We start from the raw sequence: 27,643 nt of genomic DNA on the forward strand, positions 1-27,643 counted from the left end.
GAAATAGAACGAAAATCGTATTTTAGTGTATTAAATTTTGAATTACGTACACGTATATCAGTATGCGTAATAGATATATGTATATGTGTACGTATGTGTGAGAGTATAGTGGTCTAGAATTGATTAGAAAACGAAGAAAAAGGGAAGGGCGAAGGAAACTGAATTTTCGAAAGGTAGAAACTATACCCCACAAATGAATGTATCATACATATATACTCACAGCAATTAAGCTGCAACCTAACCTACAATTCTTATTATTTTCACAAACTATATCCTAAATGACCAATGTCTGGTTAGGTAAGTTAAAGAGTATACATTTTTATTTTTTATTTTAAATTGACATCAGGGACATTCTACTTATAAATACTATAGAATAAGATTAATAATTTATGAACGAAAAAAACTGAGTTTTTTATTACTACAATAGGCAATAATTGCAAGAATAAGAAACAAAATTATGCTAAAAAGAAAAGTAAGTGGGAAATGCTGTTAAACAGCGACTAGAGGTTACACTACTAAGTTAATGTCACTAAACTTAATGTACATATAAATATTTTAAGTAGAGGGGGCTCCTTATTATTGAACGTTACCTCTTTCGTGGTAGTTCAACCTACTAATATGTTTTGGTAATTGACTAGAAAATTTTTCCAAATCCTGACTAAAGGCAAATCTAGAACTGAGATATCTACAAACAAAAAGGAACAATCACATATCCTCACTGCCACTTCAAAAATAACTACGAAACTAACACGAGAAAGTGGAGGGAAACATGAAATATATTTAATTAGCACGAAATTTATAAGTTACTGGTACTTTGCATAAAGTACGGCGCTTCGGCTTGCGTTGGTTGGAGAATCAACGGCAATAGCGTTGTTTCAGGTGGGAAACCAATCCGCCTTAAAATCTCAATCCTCTCTGTGTGTATTTATACATACCTGTGCACATATGTACGTCTACGAACACATATACATGATCACAATCATACATATATACGAATATGAGTACGAGCTTGAGTGTGCGCTTAATGGTTTCGTACTAAGCACCTCGCTTTCCACCATTTGAATACTTAACCAACCAACCACGCCTCTGCTCGCTTTGTCACGCTCACAAATGCAAATTAGACAGCGCTGCCAATTAAGTAAATCTGTTTCGACATTAAAAGAGTAGCGTTGATAGCGCTTTCCTTCTCCCAATTTGTGTGTGTGTGATTTTTTTTTTCGGCTTGTGGACAGTGTTGGCCACATTCTATGGGCGAAAGAATATTTTTCTTTATTGTACGTTGCGAATTAATAGCGAAAAAACGTCTGTTGCACGTATGGCTACATTTTTGTTGTTAACATTTTCCTCCATCGAATTCCCACTCCCTTGTAATTGTTGCTGCTGTTGTTGTTGATATTTTTGTGTGTGGCGATTTTAAAAGCTAAAGCATTGCTAACAACGTGTTACAAATATGCTTTATGGCAGAGCTACAAAACTGTCGCTTGTATGCGTGTGGAATAACCACCGATTGTCCTTTTACTCGTACCAGACTGGACGTGGGACTTTCGTGAGTATTTGGGTGCTTCAAAGCTCCATTATGGTTATGTATGCAAGCAACGTGTATGCTATGCTAGTGGATGCTAATAACAATTATGGCTAATGATGATTTAAAATTAGCATTTTCGGGCACACATACAAACGAACGTGCACATACATATGCATATAGACATTTGCTCACCAACACCCAGAAAGGGGCACGCAAATTGTTCCTTGCGTTTTTGAAAATTTAATAATTCTTTACAATTTTTGGATAAAGTAATTACAAAAGTTTACTATAACTTAGGCGAGTGTTTGCACGTAATTTTCAAATTTGATCTTAACACAGTTTTATTGCTCGTTGTGGTTATTTTTCCGTGTTTCCGCAGTTCCTTATATTGCTCCTTGTTTCTATGTAGATGTGATTATGACTTGCGGTTTTATATTCTACTTAATTAGCGGAATATATTTACTAATGTTGGTGTGTCTATAAAAATTTTATGTATACTATTAAAATTTGCAAATTTCTTAGGCTGCTTAAAATTGTAAAAATCTTCAATTCTTATAGCCTAATTCGTTGTATGCGAAACATTGCTCTTTGTTTTCATCAAAATTTTATATTCGTTGCTTTGTAAATCACGATTGCGTTTACTGTTTAACACGCTTCTGCTTGGGTTAGTGTGGATACTTGGTATTTTTCAGTTGATGATTTAAGTGGGCCGAACCCCACCATTTGGATGATATATGCATGTATGTGTATATGTGTCTAACTTAATAAAGTATGCAATGGAACAGTGTTAGAAGTTCCTCGTAGTTCGAGAGAAAGCGTTCATTTGATGACTAATAAAATCTAGTTTCCAATTCATGAAGTGTGGGAAAGTGCTAATCATAACTATATTAACATTACTATAAATATTCTTTGTACAAATGTATTTGACAATGTATGACAATGAAAAATTTCCATTGAAAGAGTTGCAATGCTTTCTAGAATATGAGTATGAGCATGAGTGCGCACGTTCCAGTGCAGTTAGTGTTTTACTTCAGATTTACACGCTAAGACTCCACTGCTGGTGTGCTATATTAGTGGTGCTTAGAAATGCTGTTGCCTTGTGAAACTCCTACTACTTAATGACTATGTTGTCTACTATTCTTTTTAAAACTAACTTCTACTTCTTTAACCTTATATATTTTGTTTTGCATTTTGTAAATGTATTTATCGAGTATTCTTAATTTTGTGGACGTTTTGTGATGTCTCGTGTATTCAGCGTGTGGTCAATTGTACAGATATTTACTAAAATAAGTAATGAAGAACAGAAAATAATTATATAACAATTGCAACTAATTTTTTACAAATTAAATTAATATAATATTAAATAGCTTTAAATCTATTCATACTGTCACTGGTAATTCTGCCAACCCCAAAAGGGTTAATTTACAATGATTTCAGCTAGCTTTGTATACGCGTCGATATGCCACACAATCGCTTGCAACAAAACCGTAACTTTTGCACTTCAACTTTCTGAACTTTTCCACTCTTAACTACCTGCTTGCTCTTAACTATTACTTACAATTGCACCAAAGGGCCACTTAACTGCTTTATGTTTTCCTTCTTTTCATTTCAATGTTGATTTTAGCCGACGAAGGTCGCTTCTACCTTCACAATTTTAGCTGCTGCCGCCGCGGCTGCTGCTACGGGCGTTGGTATCGTAAGCGCACTTATACTGCCAATCTTTACCGCCGACGGTGTTGGCGAAGTGCTGATGTATCGTCGCTGCTGCGGCGTCGTCGGCGTCAGTGGGTAGTCTTCTAGGGAGGGTGGTGGGGACACCATGCCGTTGCTGGACTCACTGGCGCTGTCGAACTGCATGTCCGCTTCGTCTTTGAGGCACGCGGACTCTAAATGTTTATTGAGGTACGACTTGAGCGCGAATGTTTTACGGCAGCGCTTGCATTCGAAATTTTTATCGATCGAGTGTGTCTGCATGTGCGCTCTTAAGTTAGAACGGTCTGCGAATGCTTTGCCGCAGTGTGCGCAGCCATATGGCTTTTCACCAGTGTGCGAACGCAAATGGCCCTGTAGAAGCCAGGGGCGCGAAAAAAGTTTGCCGCAAACGTCGCAGCTGTGCGATAGTTTATGCGTAAGCAAATGCATTGCAAGTGCCGGCATCGAGACGTACGCTTTGCCGCAGGTGTGGCACTTTTTCGCCGACTGCGAATCGAGTGAACGATGTGTCTGTTTGTGGCGAGAAAGGTTACTCGACGTGGCATACTGTTTTCCGCATTCGGTACATGTATATTTGGCCTTCTGCTGATCTTGCTGTACTATAGCCGCGGGATCGGCTACATGTTTGCGCTTCGAGCGACCGTCGCTTACAAAAAAGGCTTCGTAGGTATAGGCCACGGTCTTATTTGAACCATTGTTTCCACAACCACCCGTGGGCGATTGGATAGATGTCAGCTGGTTGGTTGTATTGCTGTTTTCATTTTGGACGCTGCTTGCCGGCGAACATGGCTGTCGGTCACTATCAGTTGCGCTCAACATACTATTTATAGAAGCGGTACTCCTTGGCCGCTGTTCGTTTGCCACACTAGCTGCTGCTGCCAAATCCGCAATGGATGGTCCATTGTGATGTGCCACTTCCTGTTGTTGTTGCAACTGAATGGCGTGAGTTACGTGGTGCAGCGGATGCTGGTGATGGTGCAACTGGTGGAGTTGTAATGGCGGCGAGGGTGGCTGTTGTAATTGCTGGACGTGCTGTAGTTGATGTGGCTGTGTTGGCGGATGGAAGGCTGTGGAAGCACTCAAATCGAGTATTGCGTGAGCAGCATGCAAATCCTCCTCAGCTGGTATACGCAAACTCTCATATGGGGATCGCAAACGTTCCACACTTGGCCTATCATCAAGCGAATATGGCCGGTAAATGTCCTTCTTTTTTGGAGGGAGCGATAGTGCAGCGCCAGTGCTGGTGAAGCACATAGCCAACGATTTATTCCGCAATGCGCTCGACTCGGAACTCGTCTGAATGTTGTGCTGAAATTGGTCATCGTTTTGCGACTCTGACTTAATGCGTATGGGCGGACTAAGGCGGTCGTTACTGCTGTTGTTGGACGCTGTCACCGAACTGGAATGACTCGACGGAGATGCTGAGGGCGAAGAAGCGGTCGAAGGCGGCGGTGTGTGTACGAATGACGAATAATTATGGGGCGTATGCGGTAACGGCAGATTGTGATGGCCAGTAACGACAGCAGCAGCAGTTGCCGCAACGGCTGCACCGGCATTCGTAATTACAGTAACTTCACCGTTTTCCATTCTGGGCAGGTACGCTGTGTAGTGCATGGGTGAAGTGTCATGTCCAAAACCTACAAATGAAAACAAGAGAGAAAGGATGAGCAAAGGATTTTTTTAATTTTACTCTTGCTGGCCATAAAATCAATAAACCTAAAGGCAAGTGCAGTAAATTCGGAAAATCTGCACGACAAATAGAGACAGACTGAGAGCGAGCCTACACACATGATACACCAATGAAAAACTATCTCACAATTGGCAAAGGTCCAAATATATTTCAACAGCAACATGAGCAGTACTTTCTGGCAACACAGAGTTGCTATAAAAGGAGAAATGCGAGCAAATTTCTTTTTTTGAGCAGAAAGGCGAAAAGTGCAATAAAATTCTTAAGCTAATTTTTTGTGATATACATACGTATGTATGTATGTGCATATTTAATATTATCTGAACACCTAGGATCAAAAGCCAAAAAGCGTATCCATATCTACATATATATGAGAGCATCAATAATTCTAAAAGCTTTTTAAGTTTTTTTTTTAATATATAATTAATAATAATTTGATTAGTGAGTAGAAATGTCAGGCACATTTTATTAAAATTGTTTACGCTGTGGAAGAAGAGTATTTGATCTAATTTTACAACAGTACGGGTTTGTTAAACCGATGGTGTTGGTAATTGATTATAGTAAATAAAATAATATTAATAATCTTAGATAAAGTGAAAAACTCTGAATTTTTCTTACTTTATTTCGGTGCTGAAATATTATCCCATATAGACCAAATATGTACCCTTGTAGTATGAAGGCAATTTCATAATTTCACGATTGAAGAACTGCTCTTTGCTATTTGTAAAAAACTTTGTCAGCTTGGTTTTGCGTGCGCCTTTTCACTTCAGTCGTACTAGTACTGAAGAATGTATGGGATTTTCTCTTTTTGACTACATTTGGAACGGCGTAACACAAAATTGGCTTCACTAAACACAAACTATATAATAACTTTTTTTGAAGTGCAATGCCACAATTATGCTACTAAGGGCGTATGACTCAAAATGGTCAGATCTTTTTACCTCTCCTTTTTACTCTCGAAAAATTTGCAAAAATTTGAAAAATGTGATTAACGAACTAACTTTTCTTAACATATTCGAATCCATCTTATCAAATTCTCAAAATTATAGAGTCAATTTTAGAGCCAAATCGGTCCATGATCGTAGACCAGGTGACCATTGATGGAATAGTAACCGTCTTGGGGTTAATCGCCTCTTTTTGTTATCGAAACGTTTGACGACTGTTGCATACTATTTTTGTTTTCACTACATTTAGTAAAGCTAGCTGATTCAAGAAATATTGTTAAGCATGGCCCAAGTTTTTCAAATAAATAATTTAAATATATATTCTTTTTCTTTTTCAAAAATTCAAACTTTCTTAGCAGTAACCAATCCCTGGAAAGACGGAAAAAATATATAATCGATACAAAAAAATTTGATGCGAAATATTTTCTCCTCCAGTTTTTGGGAGGCGTTTTGATGCTGACCTTTCTTAATCTAACTTATATGATTACTATCTTAAAAAAATGTTTCTTTAATGGACGGATGGCCCGAACAACCCCTATAATGCCTCGCTGAAAAGATTTTTATATAAGATAAGTACAACAATTTTGCCGTCGCTTCCAAGAAAAATTGCATCTAAACAAATATAACAAAATATGGTATAATACCGTGCTTTTCATTTCGGAAATTAATAGTGCATTTTTCTGTGAAAAAGTAAGCAAAATGCAAGAAATGTTTCGATATTTTGTGAACTATAGTCTAATATGAGAGTCACTTTGAAATCCAAAAGGATTTTGAAAATTTTTCATAATGGCGCTACGATATTTTAAAAGTTAGGACAATGTTTTTTGTTTTTTGTAAAAATTTAATTGCTTCGGAACGTCGGGCGGATTTTAATAAAAATTACAATTACAATATTAATATAATATTGTACAAAAAATATAAACATTTTTCTTTTGATTTAAAAAATTGAAACATTTTAATATGGAAATTACTATTCCTTAAAGTTTTACCTTTTGATTTAACAAGGAAAATTATAGAAACTTTAATAGACTTTGGGATATAGCTATTCTAGTGGTGGCGTGAAACGCGTTTCTCCTACACTGCGGAGCAACCGGAACAAAGAAGGAAAATTTCGTTCTAGGCCACGCTCGCTACACTCGTATGAGTCAGATAATATGCGGAAGATAAGATCTTCATATTAAATTCTATGTAGTTTTTGTAAAGCATGTAATTTAAATATTTAAGTTCAGGTAGAGGCGAATAATTCGAGTGAAATGTCATTGCATACACTGAATTCGATTTAACACGAGTAAAAAATCAAAAAAATTATTTTTTAACACAAATTGCTTTGTTTTAATAATATTTTCAATATTTTATGAATTTTTCTGGAATCTCATAGAGGAAATAGAGTGCGATTTTTCGACGCATGTACGAAGCGTTTAAATAAGTCTCAGGAAAAGTCTCTGAGACTTGGTAGTTTAATAATTTATTTTTTATAATGAATGAATTAAATTCTTAAGTGAACTTTAAAAAGAATGTTTTGATATTTTCATCTAATTCTCTTTTTACACAAATTTTTTTTACAACAATTTTTTGGGAAGAAATATATGTTAAAGATCATATCTAACATTCTAAAATTGGTCGAAACATTAAATCGAATTACTAACATTTTGAAATGTAATGAAACATACTCATTGCTAAAGGTAAGGTGTGAGCCAAAATTTGTTGAGATTTTTTTATTGTACTTCAGCTATTTCAAACAAATAGATGGCCGCTTTCCGTATTTTGAAGAACCGAGGTTATATTAAATGACTAATTACAATGCATGGGCCGAGTTTCGTAATTTTCGAAATTTTTGAATCCTCAGTAGTTTTTATTCATTAATATGAGCCCTCATAATGATTTCGACCTTGTCTTATTCAATAGTTACTGGAATAAATATCGGACGTTTTTAACATTGCCATTTTTCATTTTCCTAATTTCAATATTAACCTAACATTGGGTTAAGAGTAACATCTGGCCCAAGCTTTGTTGGGATAACTCTATTTCAATCGATATATTTCGTACACAGCCACACAGCTAAGCTATAATTATGAGGACTTTGATATGCGCACGGATATATAAATGCATGATTTGAGTCGTATTTTTTATACATCACATCAGATGATGGCACACCTGCATTTCCAATTTTTTTAAAATAAAAGTTCTTAGAAAAATATCAAGATAGTCGCCACATACTGGACAAGAAACTCCGCCAAATTTCTCTTCATTCCATTTATTAAGTCTATGGTTACAAAACCTTACAGGCTAGAGGTAAAAAAAGACTTAAATATAATACTAAAGGTAAGACTTAAAAGTAATTTGATTCCTGCTTAGAAAAAAATAGAGCTAAGAAGGTCCAAAACAAGATCGATTCATATTTAACCTTGCAACCTTCTTCAGCACCTCAGGAAAATTAATGAGACCTAAGGCAATATCATAGACAAACATCAGTGGGTGTAATATTGCATTTAGGAAAGTGATTTCAAATTTATTCACATAATGCGGAAAGGGCTGCTTGAAATTTATCAATTTTATAAGCATTAATCCGGTAGTATTTCGTGCATGAGACTACCGTTCGTGAATTTTTGTGGCAAAAGTTATCCTGTTAGTAGGAATGTAAATGGGAAACGCGATTGCTCAGAAGCATAACCGTACTCAATAACCGGCGGCAATTATTCTTGATTGATCTGATTTTTTAATTAAAAATCCAACAGTAAAAAATGTGTAATAAATATTTTAACGGTGTGCTTAAATTTGTGCACAACTGCGCAACGAGTCGTGTTAATAGGTTTGGCAGGTATTACATTGCGGTTACGGTCAGTGGGTGTGCGACAAAAAGCCGGGAAACATTTGAGGATGAGTGCTCATATAGCACTCCTACATACGTACATATGTACAAGCCAAACCAACATTGAAACATGCATATGTGTCTACAAAAAGTATGGCTTTGCAGAGGATGTGTAAGTTTGTAGATTGGCAGTCGTATTTTAAGCGTTGTGAACAAGGGAGGCACAGAAATTAGATTTACATCAGGCATTGCTAAATAAAAGTACCAATGTAGCAGCAATGATGCTAGCAAAGTTGCATGGAAAATATTTCATCGTCGTTGCCCGAGTGGGATATGCGATTTGCCAAGCCGCGGCAAACTTAATGCGCCATAACACCATAAAGTACATCCTGATTTTCATTTGTAAAAAAGGCTTTCAGAATGAATACAAATTCACTCACCCATTCAAGCGTCGACAGGCAAATATCCGATGGCCACAGACATGAGCCGCCAAGTGGCAGTTTTCAGTTTTGTTGTTGATTACGACGAACGAGGAATGTATCATACTTGTACACTTGTAGCAGGATCGCTCTCGGAGAAGATGCCAAAGCTAATGCACACGTGTTGGCATTCAGCAAACTAACTGTTTATGTATGTATGTATGTGGAAAATAGTTTTTATTTTTGTGCAGATGTGTGCGTGAGTGTGTCTGACTAAACTTTAATTAAGCAACTGCAGGGTTGTTATGAAGATTTATGCAAGTGACATGTGTCACATTCTGGGTCAACATGCGATGCGCATAACTCATGACAGGCTTAAAATTAAATATTTCAGCAGCGCAACAAATGCGACTACCGATATGTATATGTAAATCTATATAGGTGTAACATATATATGTACGTGTGTGTGTGTGCATGTGCAAGCAATCAGAGACATGTGGATATTCATATTCATGCAAGAAATCAGCAACAGGGCTGAAAGCTTAAAAGTATGCACTGATGAACTACGTATGTATGCATGAGCTATAATACATACATATTTATGTTTACATTGCGCGCTTTCAGTGGTTATATTCTACATATACATATGTAAGTAGACATGTATATGGTACATACCATAGGTATTTGAATGCTTGTGGCCAGTAGCTATAATAATTGTCGTCTGTTTGCTCCATTCAGGAAGCCGGATGGGCCATTGAAACAACATACGAAAATAAAATGTAGTAAAATTCTAAAAGGAATTGAGAATCTGATCTTTCTATATAATAACGGAATTTTAAAGCCCCTCTGCATGTTTGTCCAAAGCAAACGAAATTAGTCAGAAGTTTGAATTAAGTGATTTGCCCCAAAACTCGGAGTAGAAACATATTTTCGAACTACATACCGCAGTTCAAATGGTTGAAGGCAAATACATTTACCAACATTTGCGAAAACTAGCATACCCTATTGCCTCGAATAATTCCCAAATATATGGCACTTGAGCAACTTCATAAGCTGAAAAGTTCACAGGATTAGCAGAAATCCAACAAATATAAAAAAAAAATCCACTGATTTATTATTTTACCGAATATTTGTTAATGAAGTCGTTTCAGTGCTGAACAATTTTACAAACACATGAAGGCTGTCTAAAGCTTCGCAAAAGCCAAAGATGAAAGCAAATATGTCGTCTAAACTTAAAATTAATATTGCAATTCTATCCACACATTCATGAAATTAACCATTTTCAAATACATTTACAAAGCGTGAATACGCATAACTTCATGTACTATATGCTCATCCACACAAATTCTCACATTGAAGGCCAAAGCGGAGTTTCATATGTATTCTACACACCGCAGGCAGTCCATCTGAGAAAAAATTTGCAACCAATGCTACACAAAGGTAGCCAGCTGAGCTACAGCGGGACCAGTGACTGCTTCTGATCGTAAAAAAAGTTGAAAGGCAACAAAAAAACCAAATAAAAAACAAAGTGAAATACTAGTTTTTAGCCCAACCCAAACAAGTATACATGTTCGCATATATCGACGGCAGGACAAAACTCAAAGCGGAAGCTGGTAATAGGATAAAGCAAAGAACCCGCAAAGCTAGCCCGACTCAGTTGGCGCACTTTGACGCGACGCCACTTGAAAGTTCACGATGAAGCCAACCCCTTTTTTGGCGTAAATCCTTCATGCAACAGAAGGCGGTCGCCGTCTGCCGTCTGCAGCTTGGTTACTACCAAACAACAGACGATTGCTATCCCCTGTCTGTTTTTCCGTTTCTCTCCCTGCCTACCAACTTCGTCGACCCTTAAACTTGCCGCGAATTTTATTTCCATCGCACTGCTATCGCCCTCCTAACTCTCTGCACTTTTTGTCTGTTCTTTTCGTATTTGCTCTTTTTATTTTACCAGTTGATTTGTCGACGGATTATTTCGCTCAAATACACATTTTGATGTTTAAACGATTCGGTGGAAAATTTTGTAGGGGAAATTTCACCAACAACAACGATTACAAAACAAGCTGTAAAATTTATAAAACATGTCTTTTCAATTTGCCAGAAAATGCTGAAATTTGTCAAACGATTAGCTTGAAGCTGGTTCACAAGCTCGGAAAGTTGATTTGAGATCTTAAAGCAGTAAAGTCTAAGGCAATAGCAAGTGCTACTAAAACAATAATAATGGAGAAAAAAATGAATTCACGAAACTGAAAACCAGCACAAGACAGAGAACCAAAAACAAAATTTAATGCATATGTATGTACATATATATGCGTGGCGGTATTTGGTAGAATTTTTATTTTGTTTTTGCAATTTTTTCATGCATATCGCCACTGCTGGATGTGAGCACGAAACAAAGCAGGATGTGGCTGAGCTACTGAATTTAGTTGTATAAACGGAGAGAAGGAGACCCAAAGCCATAGACTGGTTGTATTTATAATCAAAAACATAAGTTGGCAGAGGGGAAACGGAAATGCGTGTTTTACTGAAATAGCAGAAATCCAAATGGAAATGAAGCGTCAGCAAAAACAAAACAAAAAACCAAACGGGAGAGCTTTCAGATGGAAATCAGGGTATCCAAAAATTACATAAAGTGAATGTCCGGATGCGAAAAAATAATAATAATCAAGGCAGCAAATACATAAAGTAGAGAATAAATAAATTTGAAAGTAAAAAAAAACGTTAACTATCTGCCAGCCTATCGCATTTGAAAACTTAAGTGATGAACTAATAGTAGAAAAAATATAGCTATATGACAATCATATTTTGGGCAGTCAAAAAATCTGATTTGCATGCCTACAACCACAACAACTACACCAAATGCAAGAATGTCGCATAATATAGCAACTTTGCTGTGAAATATTGCGCATGAAGCAAACTTTAAGCGAAATTTACGTAAATCTGACCAAACCACAAAATTTATTGTCAACTCACTCGCAACAAACTAACCGACTTTCGGAGCAAATGTTGTTTTTTCAATGTTTCTATGAAAGCTGCCTCAACAGCGTAGAGCGGCGACTATTTGAATGACTCGTGAAAGCTGCCAACAGCGGGTATTTGAGGTCTGAGGCTTGTACATGGGTAAAAGTCAAACGGCTTAAGAAATGACCAATTTGAACTTCATCTACATGTCCCCAACCTTAATTGCTATGACGGAGTTTATCTAAGTATGAAACGTGATACCAAAACACATTTGTACTAGTCAGGCCACCATATTCACGTTCAAACAAAGAGGTTTCTTTTCATTTGAAAGAAATTTGTTTTTGAAGAAATGGGTTCAGAAACTAATTTATAGATCAAGTAAAACATTATAGTAGTTAATAATAATTAAAGAATATAATTTCTCTTCAGCTTTCCCCATAGCGCCCACAGTAACAAAACCAAAAACATTTGGTATTTAGTTTGATCCCAATTTCGACGCATCGAGTAAATGTCTGCTATAGAAAATATTCTGGCAGAAGCCATCTGCTCTCTGAAGGCGTCAATTATTTTCAGGTCCTCCGTTTACAGCACAATATTAGCTCCACAAAATAGAGGAGCAGCTTGGCCAAAAATCTTTCGAGGAAATATGCACCCGGCTGTTAGTTTACATTTAGTACGTACTTCGTCATTTCATTCGTTTTTTTACCTATGCCAAGAAAACATTTCTCACCACTCTTGTAAAAAAATATTTAGAGATTTTATTGAAAATTAGGAATTCAACCGCTACAATTTTGAATTCCCATTGTTTCAAGACTTAGTGAAAAAAACATTAAACAACATTTTCATAGTTGCCACGTACGATTTACATTTACTAGACACTCGTGGATGCTATAGCCATCTCATCGAGAGGTACTTGGCTTAGAGGTTACTGGATGTGGAATTGTTGAGCCTAAAAATATTACTAGTATTGGATGGACGCCGTAGACGACTGAGTTGGTGTGTGACTATTCAAAAGTGCTCGGGTTCGAAACCCCGGGTACGAAACACCAAATAATAGAAAAAGTGTTTTCTAATAGTGGCCGCTCCTCCGCAAACAATAGCAAACCTCCGAATGTAATCCTGCTTTGAAGAAGCTCTTGTTAAAAAACCATCTGCTCTTCGGAGACGGCATAAAACTGTTGATCACTCCATTTTGGAAATAGGATTGTAGGCTTTGCCATGGAAATTCCATAAAGTTGACGACTTAAATAATGTTACAAAATAGTTTGGAAATCGGTATGTACTATTTTGTCTCAGCATTATTAGTAATTTTTCTTCAAAAATTGAAAAATGAACACCAATACTATAGTATGTCTTATGGTACAACATGAGGGGGAACATAAACATTTTGGCGAATGAATGTTCAATAGTAAAAATAAGAAAACTCGAAAAATTTGAAAAATTTTAGTTGTGTTCCTTTTGAGAAATATGTATGATATGTATGCTTGCCGGTTTGTATGTATGTACATAGGTACATATGGTATATATATCCATATACGAGTACTTCCCACACATTTTCTGCATTTTTAGATTGCGTTTCCTAATATTTTGAATAACGCAATATAACTTACCGTTATACAGCGCTGTTGCACCTCGAGTTGCCGCCTCGGGTGAGTGCGGTGGTGGACTTGGAGCTGTAGTACCCGCCGTCGGCGATGAAGGACCCCAGCACGTAGCCGTGGGTGTTGGTCCGATGCTGCTGCTGCCAGACGTATTCGAAGTGGTTGTTGCAGCTGTCGGAATTGTGCGCTGGACTGATAGATCAGCTTTACCGTTATTTTGTATTTCAGTAGCTGTTGCTACAGTTGTACCAATCACGCCAGCAAGAGCTGCTACTGCTGCCGCATTATCCCCCACTACATCGATTTCCTCATCATCATCTATAGTGGAACGACGCGATTTTGATGATCTTCTGTATTGTTGTGTGCTGCTCGGACTTGGTGAACGTGCAACACTATGCTTAGGCACCAATTCGATGTTTACATTAGGCTCCTGGGATTCTTTTACGGTAGCCTCACCTGTGGCTGCTTGCGTGTCGTCAATACGATCGAGCCAAGGATATGCTTTCCATTTCTTAGCCATTAAACAGCGAGGCATTTTATGGCGGCGGGAGCAGAGTAAAGCGTTTGGTAGTATTAAAAAAGGAGAAAATCGGGAATAACCAGGCAAACGGTGAAATCAAATTTTAACCGCCTTTTTTATTATTTCATATACAAAATTTAGTTGATTTTCAAGCTGAGTATTTAGGCAGGTAAGTATTTCGAACGAGCTAAGTAAGTCGAGGGATTCTATTGTTGTTGCAGAAATAATATATTAACACCACTTATTATTTGACAACTGTAAATGCTTAGGGTTGTTTTAGTAGCTCTATAATTTAATATTTGTATAGTTTGCTCGACGAAATTCAATAGCGTTAGACAACTAAGGAGTAAACATTTGATGGACTGTTAGTTAGGTCAATGCCACTTTTATTTAAATTTAAAGTTCAGTTTATCGCTGCTTCTGCACGTTTCAAGCATGTCACATTTCAGCACTTGCCACACCGATGCCATTGATTTGTATCTTCTATGCAGAGGATTTTATAGCTTTTATTACTGCAACCTCGTCTACTTAATTGTTTCGTTGTTTTATTGCTTTTCATCTAATTTACTAATCCTCGGAATTGCTTAATTTTATTGCTTTTTAATGATTTTTTTTCATTAGAGTCCCCATATTCACACATACTTAAATGTAAATGTATATGAGTAGTTTACTCAAAGAACTTTAAAATTTTTCTCTTTCCTTACTTTATTTGGTGTCTTCTTGTTCTTGTTCAAGTGTAAGTGTGTGTTTCTTCCGTTGTTAGCTTTTGTTTATTAATTTCTGATTGTTGCACTGTTGTGTTGACTAATGATTTGCGTAAAACTTTCGACTGCGTATCGATTTTTAATCCGTGATTCAATAGTCAGCCGCTCGACGGTTTGCACTTAGTTGCTGAGTGTTTTCAATAGTCGAAGCGGTCGCCGAAAAAAATACGAACTCAAATATAAATGTGGAGATTTTGAAAATTCAGATATTTAGCAATTCAGCAGTTTTATTTTTTTATAAGGCTTTCGAATAAATTACACGCGCGTTTTATTATAATCACACACTGTTTCTGCTTCTATATTTTTTAATCACTAGATTTTGTGTAAATTCGCGACGCTTTTTTATTGTTGTTATAAAAAAATGAAGTTGAAAGTTAAGTTTTTGCCAGATAAAAAATAATGCATAGAATTGGTTGAGGTGAAAAAAACTTAAGGATCCGTACAAGAGAATATTATATAAGAGAGAAGAGAAATGCGAACCGAACGTAAGCAACCCTTGGAGGCTTATGAGAACCCGTGGTCAACGTACAGCGCCTTTTATACGTACACGTTCGGCTCTGACAGCCGACGGAGCGGAACTCAAATGAAACGTAATGAAAGTGAATAAGAACATTGGCAAATTGCGTAGAAATGAAACTGTTCCCAGTCAATAGGGTGCTTTTGCAACCCCTAGCGCTCATTGAGCTATCGCAAAGCCCGGCAAAGGGGATGAAGGGGAGCCGAATGGTTTTAGTGAGCATTAACCAAACAAAGGTTGGAACGAAATGAAAGTATAAAATGTTGCGCTCACAGCTATAGGAGGCTTCGTGCCTTTTGAGCGGTTATTTCATTCAATGAGCAAAGAAACATACGAAGGAGACCAAGTATCAACAATCGGTTCGATATTAAAACGATTCGTTGCACGCACGCGATGCTACGAAAGGACAATAGAGGGAATACAATGGCAACTGGTTTCGTACTTGCTCACTTGTGAGATTCAAGTTGGTTAGTAGAGTGAAATAGTTGTTGAACATGGCTATAACAGCAACAGCAACAGCTAAGGCAACAGCCGAGTAAGTATTGGCGGAAAGAGCAGCTGCAGTATGGAACAGGAGTTCGGCAGCAACAGCGCGCCGAGCAACAATCAGGAAGTGGTGTTCCACTCTCGTTTGCCTAACTGTTTCAACCACTGCTTAAGCAGGCAAGTGTATGTGTGTGTGTATGTGTGCTTTTGATGGCGGCACATGCCACATGCTTCAACGATCAACAATGGGTTATTTTTCGATTTGTTGCATTCAGTATGTCGAGAGCCATATCAGCGTCTAGGGACAGGCTTGTTGCTGCAGGCTTGGGGTAGAACAGATGCTGAGTGTTTCAATTCCGCACATACTGCGGGTATGTTTTGGGAAGAGTTGCTGGACATTGGGGAAATTCGAAGACGAAATTCGAAATTGGAGGTCTTTGAAAGAGGTTTGCTTGTTGCATCTTCACATACATATGTATGTATTGCGAACAACTCACGCTTACGATTGCAACTACTAGCAATCACACATATATAAAAACAAACAAACATATACATACGAGTATATAAGTATTTTCCAATTGGAGTCCGCTTCCGTACGGCTGATGGTTTTCACAGCAGAAATGCACTCGTTTACCAGCAAATGACGAGGAGCGTCCACTATAAAGAAACCCCTTTCCATTATTTGTTTCATTTACTCATTAAGATAGAGCTTAGAATCTAGAGAACTAACTGAATGCAGGTCATGTACCACCATTTTCAGATTCATAACGACATCCTAGCTCCACTACGCGTCTTTGTTATCTTTGTTTTTAATTTTATTATACAATAATATATTAGCAAATATGTTTGGGTAAACCTCTTATGCAACTTCATACGTGTGAAACCTGCTCCTATTGTATATGTACGTTAGAAACTGTTCTCAAAATAATTAATCTTTTATCGTTTCTTATAAACTTCCCCGCCCAATGTTGAAGTATAGGGAACAACGAAATTTGCAAATAAAAACTTACAGACTTTGATTTACCCCTTAACGCTGAACTTCACACTTTATAAAATCAATTGGACTGAGTATTGATTTCAACGGTAAAAAGCAAGTAATAAGGAAGGTGAATAAACATTCTGAAAACGCAAATGGACCAGTATTTACTATGCAAGTATTTGGCACCCATATACAGATATATATAAGCATAAAAATACATACAGACATGCATACATATGTAAATTTAGATCATTATAAAATCAAACATTGCATGCGTGGCTTGTTTTGGTGGGGCAAACCGTTGCATGTGGAAATTCACATCACAATACTCCCCACCAACAAAAGCATTAAAGCAGAAGCAAGGATTTAGTTTATAAGTTGCAAGGTAGTGCAACTTTGAGGCAACAAGCACTAGGGATTGAAGTTTATTTGTTTGTTGCAGCGCAGAACCGCAAGTAGCATAACACATGCATAAGTGTGTATATGTTATGTGATAACTTGAAGTTTGCCGGTGTCAGCACCAGAAGACAAGAAGCAACAAAAATTGCGGTTGCTGCTAAGTCCAGGAGGCTTACCAAAAAATCTCTTCATTTCTTCTAAAGAGCCTGAACCGGCTTGGGAAGAATTTGGGCAACTGAGCATACGCTCACATATACGGGTTTCTCGTTGCAATGCACACAGCACTTTCGCTCCAACTGCCTTTTTAAATGAGAAAAGTGAAGAGGAAAGAGTTTCCAGTTTGTTGCCGGATATGGCAGTGATTGACATTGTGTGCACATACTGCTGCTGTCTTGATGCAAGAGAATGTTGAATATGGATTTTTGCGAGGAATATTTCATTATACTTAATGCACCAGGATTTCGAAAGATAAGCGTTGAATATGAAATTGTGACTGTGGCATCCAGACGGAGCTATTTGCAATGTGAGAAACTTACTTCGCCTTGTGATGCATAATGTAGTACAATATGCTTGTATTTATGGAAGGGTGTATGGCAATGAGTGTAAATGCGATGAGCGCCAAGATAAGAAAATTGATTTATGCATATTCCTACGTACATAGGTTTGTAGGTTCAGAAGTTTTATTCAAAGTAATTGTTTTTTTTTGTGAGATTGAGAGCACTTACATGAGAACACTTACATATATCCGTGTGATAACTTATTTCAACGGTATATTGACTTGTTATAACGGTCGCTTAACTTAGTCTTAAAATTGTGAATGGCTTTGCGTTAATTAATAACCAAAATTGGTGGAATCGCTGATGAAGTTTTCCGGTAGACTACAAAATAAAATTGTGCAAATTTCTTTGCGTCCAAAAAATAGATATAAGTAAGAGATAACACGCTGAATATAAAGATAGAACACATGTAATGCTTATGTCCTATACAATCGACATGCTTAAGGTCTACCCTATTGATTTTGATTATGACACGATAATATCTGCTGTAAAATCTACTCGACCAAGAGGATATTTACTGGGAAATGAAGTCAAGTTGTGTGCTATGCCGATGAAGCAGTTATAACGTCGGACAACCAAGACTACCTTCAGCGGATGCAGTATCCATTATAGAAAGGTGTTTCTGCATTTAATGTGCAGATATCAGTAGCCAAGACGAGGAGCATGACAATATCTAAACAGCCACTCAGTACACCTGAAAGTACATGGAAAGAGTATCGAACAGGTTATGGAATTCTGCTGCTCGAAAAAAAGTTAACAACCACATGAATAAAGCAGCACAAATCTTTGGATTCTTATGTTAAATGGCGAAATAAGCATCTAAGCTTAAAAAGCAAAGTTCGAATTTATAAAACATGCTTTCGACCAATACTCACCCATATCGTTGAAAATTGTTGAAGCACAGCTTTTGATCCTATAATAAAGAAGAAGAAGACTTGTAATACTATTATTCGATGGATAATTCTTAATTTTTCAAATTGTATCATCATTTTTTTTCAGATTATTGCACAATACTTAAATGATTTCCGATAAAATAAGTCCGCGTGCACAAAAGCAAGATTTTTATTATACTAGTATTCGCCCAGTGATCGACATTCGACCAAGTTTATCTTTTTTCTATCCTTCTCTCTAACATAATTTTTATCTCTACCTTCATTACCTTTATCTATTATGTTTTGTAAATATATTTATCCCCACCTTTATCTCTTTATCTTTAACTTTAATATTTTCCTTATTTAAATATTCGCCTTTACCTGAGTCCTTATATTAAGTATTTAAATTCATTTCCATCTTTGCCTTTATGTTTATGTATCCTTATTTTTATTTTTATCTTTGCTTTTATCCTTTTCATCATCACTTTTCCCTTTCTCCTTGCATTAATCTTAATCTAATTCTAAAGTTGTAACAAGTTCAGAGAACAGCAATAGTCTGTATAAGTGGGCCTCTGCACACAACATTCACTGAGACAATGAAAGTCCTTCCTGGCCATCATATTCTTGGTCTTGATTGGTGCGATGACCATTTGCGCGATCTCAACCGAGTTTAACAAAGCATGCCAGTCGTTTTTTTCTCGAGCAAACCGGCGTCCGGCTCCACCTTATCTTTCCCACTCAGAGGAGGTCTTTCTTTTCCTCTTCTACTACCAGCTGGTACCGCATCGAAGAGGACTCTACTACTCAATTTAGTACTTAGTCCAAAGTAGCACTTGCTGGCAAAAGAGATTCTTCGTTGGATTTCAAGGCTGACATTGTTATCGGTATTAATGCTGATTCCTAGATAAATGAAGTCTGTTACAACCTGGAAATCAAAATTGGGCATCTTACCCATACGAATATGGGAAAGCAATATGCTACAAGTGCAGCCCTAAGACTACAATAAGTAAAAATATGGAAAGCATATCATTGTGATTATTATCACGTTCAATCAATCAATCTTGATCATCAATACCTAACGAGAACAAAGTGGGTGACAACACTTCAACAAAAGATACGGTGTAATACGAGTAATAAGCAGTAGAGAGCCATGGAACGAAATATTTCCTTGATACGTTGACTCCATTTAAACTGAAGAGTTAAGTATGCAGCTGTAAATCCATCTTTAAGACCACTCCAGTGCAGGGCAATACAAGAAGCCTACCACGAAAGGCTGCCCAAACAGACAAACAACAACAATGTGTTTTACTTCCTTATGCCTTAATTCTAAAGGGTGGTTAAATTTCAAAAGCCGATGTTGAATGTGAATCACATCTAAACGTCAAGTTTTTTTCTGCATTTCATTTGACATTCTTCAATTTCAGACTAACTCAATTTGAACCATGGAAAGATACATAATCGATCAACGCGTTAAAGTTATTCAGGCTTATTATGAAAACGAGTGTTCAAATCAAAATGCATATCGAGCACTTCATCTTCAGTGATGAGGCACATTTTAACCTCAGTGGATTCGTCAATAAGCAGAATTGCCGCATTTGGGCGAATGATAATCCAAGAGTGATTGCCGAAAAACCAATGCACCCACAAAGAGTGACTGTTTGGTGCGGTTTATGAGCCGGCGGCATAATTGGGCCGGATTTTTTCCATAATGAGGCCGGTCAGGCAGTTACTGTGAATAGTGTTCGCTATCGTGAGATGATAATGAACTTTTTATGGCCCGAATTGGCGGCCGCCGTAGTCGAATGGGTGGGTGTGTGATTACCATTCGGAATTCACAGAGAGAACGTTGGATCGAATCTCGGCGAAACACCAAAATTAAGAAAAACATTTTTCTAATAGCGGTCGCCCCTCGGCAGGCAATGGCAAACCCCCGAGTGTGTTTCTGACATGAAAAAGCTCCTCATAAAAATATCTGCCGTTCGGAGTCGGCTTGAAACTGTTGGTCCCTCCATTTGTGGAACAACATCAACACGCACACCACAAATAGGAGGAGGAGCTCGGCCAAACACCCAAAAAGGGTGTACGCGCCAATTATATACATATATATATAATTGGAAGATATGGATGTGGACGATATGTGGTTTCAACAGGACGGTGCCACTTGTCACACAGCTAACGAAACAATGGCTCTTTTGGGCGAAAAATTTGATGGCCGAATAATCTCACGTCGTGGCGATGCCAATTGGCCGCTAAGATCATGTGATTTGACACCATCGGACTTCTTTCAATTCAAGAGCTAAAGGATGAGATAATTCGTCACATTAACGGCATAGAACCTCAATAATGCCTCAGCATCATCGAAAATTTGGAGCATCGGATGGAGGTGTGCCACCGAGGCCATTTGGCCGATATTTTGTTTCATAAGTAATTGAACGATACCAGTATTGTCATAATAAAGAGAAATGACAATAATTTCCTAAAAAAATTGTATTTTATTCAAAATCAACACCGGCCCTTGAAACTTAACCATCATTTATAAAAGGCCCCAGCAACCAATCAACCTAACCAAGGACTTTAACTGACAAAGCCCAAACGGATTTAACTGACTTAATGATGAAACCCCTTGTATACGAGGTGTGTTCAAAAAATAAGGTGATGTGAATGATGGCTCTCGCTCTGGACGCACCAGCACATGAACAACCGATGAAAATGTTGAGAAAGTGAAGAAAATTGTTCTGAAGAATCGTCGAATTCCAATTAGAGAAGTTGTTGAGGATGTCGGCATATCGGTTGGCTTATGCCATATAATCTTTTCGGAAATTTTGGGCATGAAGCGTGTGTCAGCGAAGTTTGCTCATTTCTTCGTTTAGCATGGCATAGAGCATCAGGAGGTCTTACCACAAGGTTATACGAAAAATAAGAAGTATTTCCTTGAATTTATGCGCCGTTTGCGTGAAGCATTACTAAAAAACGCCCGGAATAGTGAAAAAAAATGCATGCCTTTTGCATCATGATAACGCATCTCCTCACTCATTTTTGCTTGTGAGAGATTGTTTGACTAAAAACAATACCATTATCATGCCTCAGTTACCTCAGTTACCAAATCTGGTGAATAGATTTGGCCCCCTGCGTCTTCTTTTTGTTCCTAAGATTGAAGAGACCCATGAAAGGACGAAGTTTTGCGGCCATTGAGAAGATAAAAACCGAATCCCTGAGAGAGCTCAAGGATATAAGAAAAAGTGCATATCAGAACTGCTTCGAGGATTGAAAAAAATGCTGTCACAAGTGTTTTATACCTGAGGGGGACTACTTTGAAGGAGATAAAATAGAAATTGATGAATAAATAAATATTTTTTGAGAAAAATGAAAATGTACCTTATTTTTTGAGCACAATTCATTGTCGAAGCGTTATGATGAGTAAAAGCTAAAATGTGATGTTGTCAATTTAATGGAGTGGCAATGATTTTGATTTTTTGATAAGGTAACGAACAATTCAAATGTTTACTGGCTTGTTAAATAATATGGATATTCGTTGGACACTGAGAACTAATGTTTGAGAATTGCAAAACTCTTCGTACTCTCGTACAAAATTCTCCAGTACAACTTTCACTAATGATGCTGACATAAAATCGAAATTTTATTTTTTTTTTGTTTTTTGTTTTGATGATAAAAACTAAGGTTCTTTGATCGCGATATAATGAAATTGTCAAATGATAAACTGACATCGCTAAATGTGAAAAACACACAATTCGTTGCACCGTACGGCAATATAAACTACCCAGGAAAAATTTCATATCCACTTGAAACTTTATATTTTATATAGTCGCACTGTATATATCCATCGAATGTTGTCATCGCCAAAACTTCTGTGCCATCCGGTCTTTGTACCTTCTTAAAGGCGCCGACATTTCTGGTAGAATTTTTGCCCGTTTTTCGCGATACAACAAGATAATGATCCGAATCCATGTTAGGTCCTCAGATCATACGAACATCTAAAACACTAGAAGCGTGTATTCCATCTATGTCAACATGATCGACCTGGCTTCGCATTTTTCAATCAGAGACAGTCACCTAGCTGGGTGAATTCTTTTGTGCGGCATACTACCCTGTTTCGGGCTGTGGCGAAGTCGATTAGCACTGTAGTCACCAAGCACAATTTTTAAGTCGTGGCTGGCGCAGCTCACAGAAGAATCCTTCAATCCTATCGTTCTCCCCTTTATCAGGACGTGGGCACAAATGAGTGAGATGTTCAAGAATTTCACGTTGATGCAGATTATTGCACGACGCTTATCCACCGGAGTGAACGAAAGCACTTGACGGCAAAGCCTGTGCCCCACTACAAATCTAACATCGAATTTGCGATCCTTTACATGGCAGTCTTGCCCCGTCCATCGCATCCAAGCTGTTCTCATCCGAGGCTTTGTTATCGCTTTTATTGGGGAAGGATTTTTACGTGGCGGGTTCCAAACCCAGCGCACAACCAGATATCCTGGGTTGATTCGGCTTTTCATATTATTTCGCTCCCGAACGGGTGTTCGAAAGATACTCAGAAGTTATTTGGGCGAGACCAAAAAGTTTTGAGCTGCTTGAACCTCATGGAATACAAACGTACGGAATTCTAATTCTCATTCAGTTGGGTTTCTATAAGACACTACATCAACTGAATATAATTACAGGCAAGAGGTAAGGAGAATTATTACTTGGAGTGAAAATGGTGTGAATACTTTGCTTCGATTTCTACGTAAATATTAGCATTTGAGGAAAACACCGAACAAATTAAGAGATAGATATATAAAAGTACTCACATACAAAACTGTATTGTGTCCAGTTTACCACCTGATGCCCCTGAGCTGTGGCCGGAAAATGAGTAAAAACACTGTAACGGAAAAAACAAAACATCAATTTAGCCGGAGCAGCAGTAATAACAACAACAAAGTCAAACCGTTAACCATAACTGTAGCAAATGTGGTTATGGTTGCAGCAACAGCAGCAGTTGTAGACTTTTGGCAGCCAAATGCCAAACTGGGCCAATAAAAATTACCACTGGAAACTCCAGTTGGAAAAGGATTGTAAATTTATTGCACAATTTTTTTCGCTCCCATTCACATACATATTTACTCGTATTCCGATGCTATGCACATCAGGCGGTACGTGCCGCTTTTCACGGATGTGTACGTAACGCGATGTGAGTGGTGCTGTGGAAATGTCATAAATTAAATTGTGTACTTTTATTATTGCAATTTTGTTTGAAAAAAAAAAACAAGTTAAAAGCTCCAATAACAACATAAAAAGTACATGCAGCTACATGCCAGGAAAATAAGTAACTTTTTCGTGTAGCTTCAAAAGAAGAACAAGCAGTGTACAGGCCTTTTTCCACACTAGCCCACTCCTCTTATGAACGTACTCACCTATAGCTCCTAACAACTTTTTGTTTTGCGGGATTCGATCGAAAAAAGTAAGATAAATGGAAAAGCAAAAAATAACAAATAAATAAATATAAATGTACATATAAGTTAAATGGTGTCATAAATAAATAAATGAAAATACATAAAGGAATGCACGAGTTTGCTGTTTATTGTCTTTTTTGGTTTTTTGAAGGACGTCAATATTGCCGTCAGGTTTACACTATTCCACCAGTCAGACCATCGGCGTCGTCGCCGGCATGGCTCCTATATATTTAACGTGTACATTTATGTATACATAACACCGGCCCAAGCTACAGATTATGCAGTCACACCAATAGCGAATACAGATATTATTTACACATGGGCTCCTGGCATTCCGCGCTCGCATCAAACTACAAATTCAACGCTTTCTTTGAGCCGGCGTACTGCTAGAACTGCCTCTTAAGTTAATTTGACTTTTTACTCTATTGGGCGATGAGAAATAGCATTAGTTTGACAATAAAAATTAATCAGTCTTCCGAAGAACAGTTCGAAAAATTCTGGGATATAAGAAGGAGCAAGTCCATCTTTAATAAAACTAGTGAGCACCTGGAATTTATCTTAGCGTACTATAAGCATACACAATTCGCTAAGCGCGTAGGGACTAAAACTACTCCCAGCACTCATTCCCGTCAGTTCCCCGAGGGATCCATATTCCATCGCAGGACAGGAAGGTGTTTGTGTGTTCCTTATGACCTCCGATGAATGATTGAATGCTATTAAGAGTGGGGATGAAATCGTTAGATATCATATTGCTTTTTTAGTTCCTTGGACTTACAAGAAATGTCACTACATACCTGTATGCTTTCACTCAAAGTTGATGTACCTACAAATCTTCTCTGTAACAGAAATCCACATTATCGAAGCGACACTGCTCTTAAATATCGAGAGGAATTGAGAGGGAGCTTTAACATGACATTTGAGTTTAAGCACATATTTATAGTGCTTCCGTCCGTCTTGCTTTTTCCGTAACAATAACAACTACAAGTTTATGAATTAAAATTTCAAAATCCGTCTTTTACGCACGTGTCGCCTGTTCTTGTGTGAGAAATAAAAAAAAATTGTATTGTATACTAATGTAGTGCATCCTAAGGCATTAGAATTAAATATAAGAGAGAAATCCAAATAGTAACACTGACTTAATTGAGCTAAAGCTCTACAATATTTAAGGTCGCACTAAGCGTATAATATGATTTACTAAAGGCAAAATTTATAAAACTGGGGTCAGACCCGCAATGGGGAATATCCCTGAATGCTTGCCACTGTCCGCTAATCAGGAGCAAAAGATGCATGTGGCTCAGATGAGAATGCTGCGTTGGGCTTCGGCCTAACAAAACTGGACAAAATAAGCAATAAGCACATTAAAGGTTATGTGGCTTCAATAATTAAGAAATTCAGAGAAAATCGCTTGCGCTGGTATGGGCACATCATGAGAAGACCAGATCAGCACGCAACAAAGAAATTGATAACTCAGCTGCTTCCATAAATGAGATGTGGCAGACCCTTTAATCCTGGTTAAGCACCATTAAAAACAACGGATTGCATACAAAAAGGGACAACCCCTACTTAGGGACAATGGCGAGGAAGAAGAAGAAACAAGACGAGTAAGACAATAAAATTACCGTTCTCATAAAATTATACAATATAGGTATCATATGAATTCAACTTAAGATATCTTCAACGGAGATATTTTTAAAATAACTTGCGTTTAAATAAGCTCCGTTTCACATACCTCTTAAAATATATTGAATTTTTATAAAAATTCCACAAAGGCGAAGTGACGTTCTGAGACGATATAAAATGGCTGTAAGGCAACGTGGAGATATATAGCACAAATCCAAGAGCACTAATGCATTATTACTAAAATACAATTCTTTGCAAAGAAGAAAATCAATTTAAGAATTTTAAAAACTGAAAGAGAATGATTAATAACCCTGGATTATAGGAATATCATTTCGATATGTAATGATTTGGCAGAGCCATGTTGTGTTTGTGAGTTGACCTCGTTAGCCTTCACAAAATGTTCAACTGGCGAAAATTTTAAACGGTTTACCATTTAAGCCCATTTGAAAGCATTCAACGAGTTTTGCTAGAGTTGTGCACAATACAGCAGCAATACTGACAGCAGCAATAGCAAGTACGATAATTGCAAAAACAACAACATCACAATAAAAAGTGGCAAATTAGATTTTGGCGCAGTGAACAATTTTTAACGAGTGCAGCAGACATGAACTTTCGATTGGACAGAGGTGTATCGACGGTAGGCGACAGCAATCGGCTGGGTGGGCTTACCATGAGCGCCTACGGCAATATTGCACTACTGAGGTAGACGCTGTATGTTTTTATAAACGGCATGCAAGCGGCGTAACAGCCAACTTCCTTGTTTCCCACTCACCCACTTTTAAAAGCCTACCTACTTACATATATGCACACACATATGTAACGGCGTATGTATGAATGAATGTGTACGGGCCTCAACTCTGCCATGTCAATTTGCTTTGATGATTTCGTGCAATTCGCTCAACTGCAATTTGTTGATTTTCGATGCTATATTTGTTTTTGCTTTTTATTCGTCCTTTTTAAAAGTTGTATGTTTTTACATCTGTTAGTAGTTTTGTATTTTTATACCCAACGTCATAAATGTAATGTTCTTTTCAACGGAATTCACACATTTTAAGTTTAATAATCGGGACATATCCAGGCAATAAAAATAAAGTACAATAGGTTCTGTTTTTATGCGGCTTTATTTATGCGGTTTTGAAATAGTGCGGTTTTTTTTTAATTACCTATCGGGAATTGTACATATAAACAAGATTCTAAACCAACTAAGCAAAAACTCATCACAGATTACATCAGAAATGCTAACCCAGAAGTATGGAACCGCCTGCATAACCATCAAACGTGTACATTTCCTCAAGTAACGAAAATGATTTTACGCCAAATCCTAAACGAATGCGCAACATGCGAGTATTGTCTGATTCTATTTTGACGATGTAAATTTATTTTTCGTTTCTCACGTTTCTTAAATAAAGATATAATTTTCAAAAAAACAATTTTTTGCTTAAGCGATTTTATTTAATTATTTCAGATTCATGCGGTCTATGGAACGTATCTATAGTTATAATATGGGGCTAGTACCCTTTTTTTATGCGATTTTATTACACTATTTCAGATTTATGCGGTTCTTAGCACTTTTGAAACGTATCTATAGTTTTACTATAGAACTGGTAGCTTTTTTTATGCCGTTTTTTTTAGCTGTTTCTTGCGGAACGTATGTACCGCATAAAAACAGAATCTACTGTATTCACTTCTAAGGTGATTTAAATCAAGTGTATGCTATTATACAGTCTGCATAATGGAAGAGTGACCGGTAAAATTCAAACTTAGAATTAATTCTGATATAAAAAAATTTAAATACTGCTAAACAGATGCAACCCTTCCGCAAAACG

At 37.3% G+C, this 27,643-nt stretch overlaps 1 protein-coding gene across 1 annotated transcript; it reads right to left on the reverse strand.

Moving 5' to 3' along the window:
- Positions 1-1,812: 1,812 nt before the first annotated feature.
- LOC129242775 (fez family zinc finger protein erm) lies at positions 1,813-14,270 on the reverse strand. The gene is made up of 2 exons (XM_054879607.1): positions 13,666-14,270; positions 1,813-4,875 (listed from the first exon to the last, which is right to left on the reverse strand). The coding sequence occupies exons 1-2, from the start codon at positions 14,189-14,191 to the stop codon at positions 3,146-3,148; spliced, it is 2,256 nt and encodes a 751-aa protein (XP_054735582.1). The 5' UTR covers positions 14,192-14,270; the 3' UTR covers positions 1,813-3,145.
- Positions 14,271-27,643: the final 13,373 nt, after the last annotated feature.

The sequence above is a fragment of the Anastrepha obliqua genome, chromosome 3 (assembly GCF_027943255.1).
Source record: "Anastrepha obliqua isolate idAnaObli1 chromosome 3, idAnaObli1_1.0, whole genome shotgun sequence".
Classification (NCBI taxonomy): domain Eukaryota; kingdom Metazoa; phylum Arthropoda; class Insecta; order Diptera; family Tephritidae; genus Anastrepha; species Anastrepha obliqua.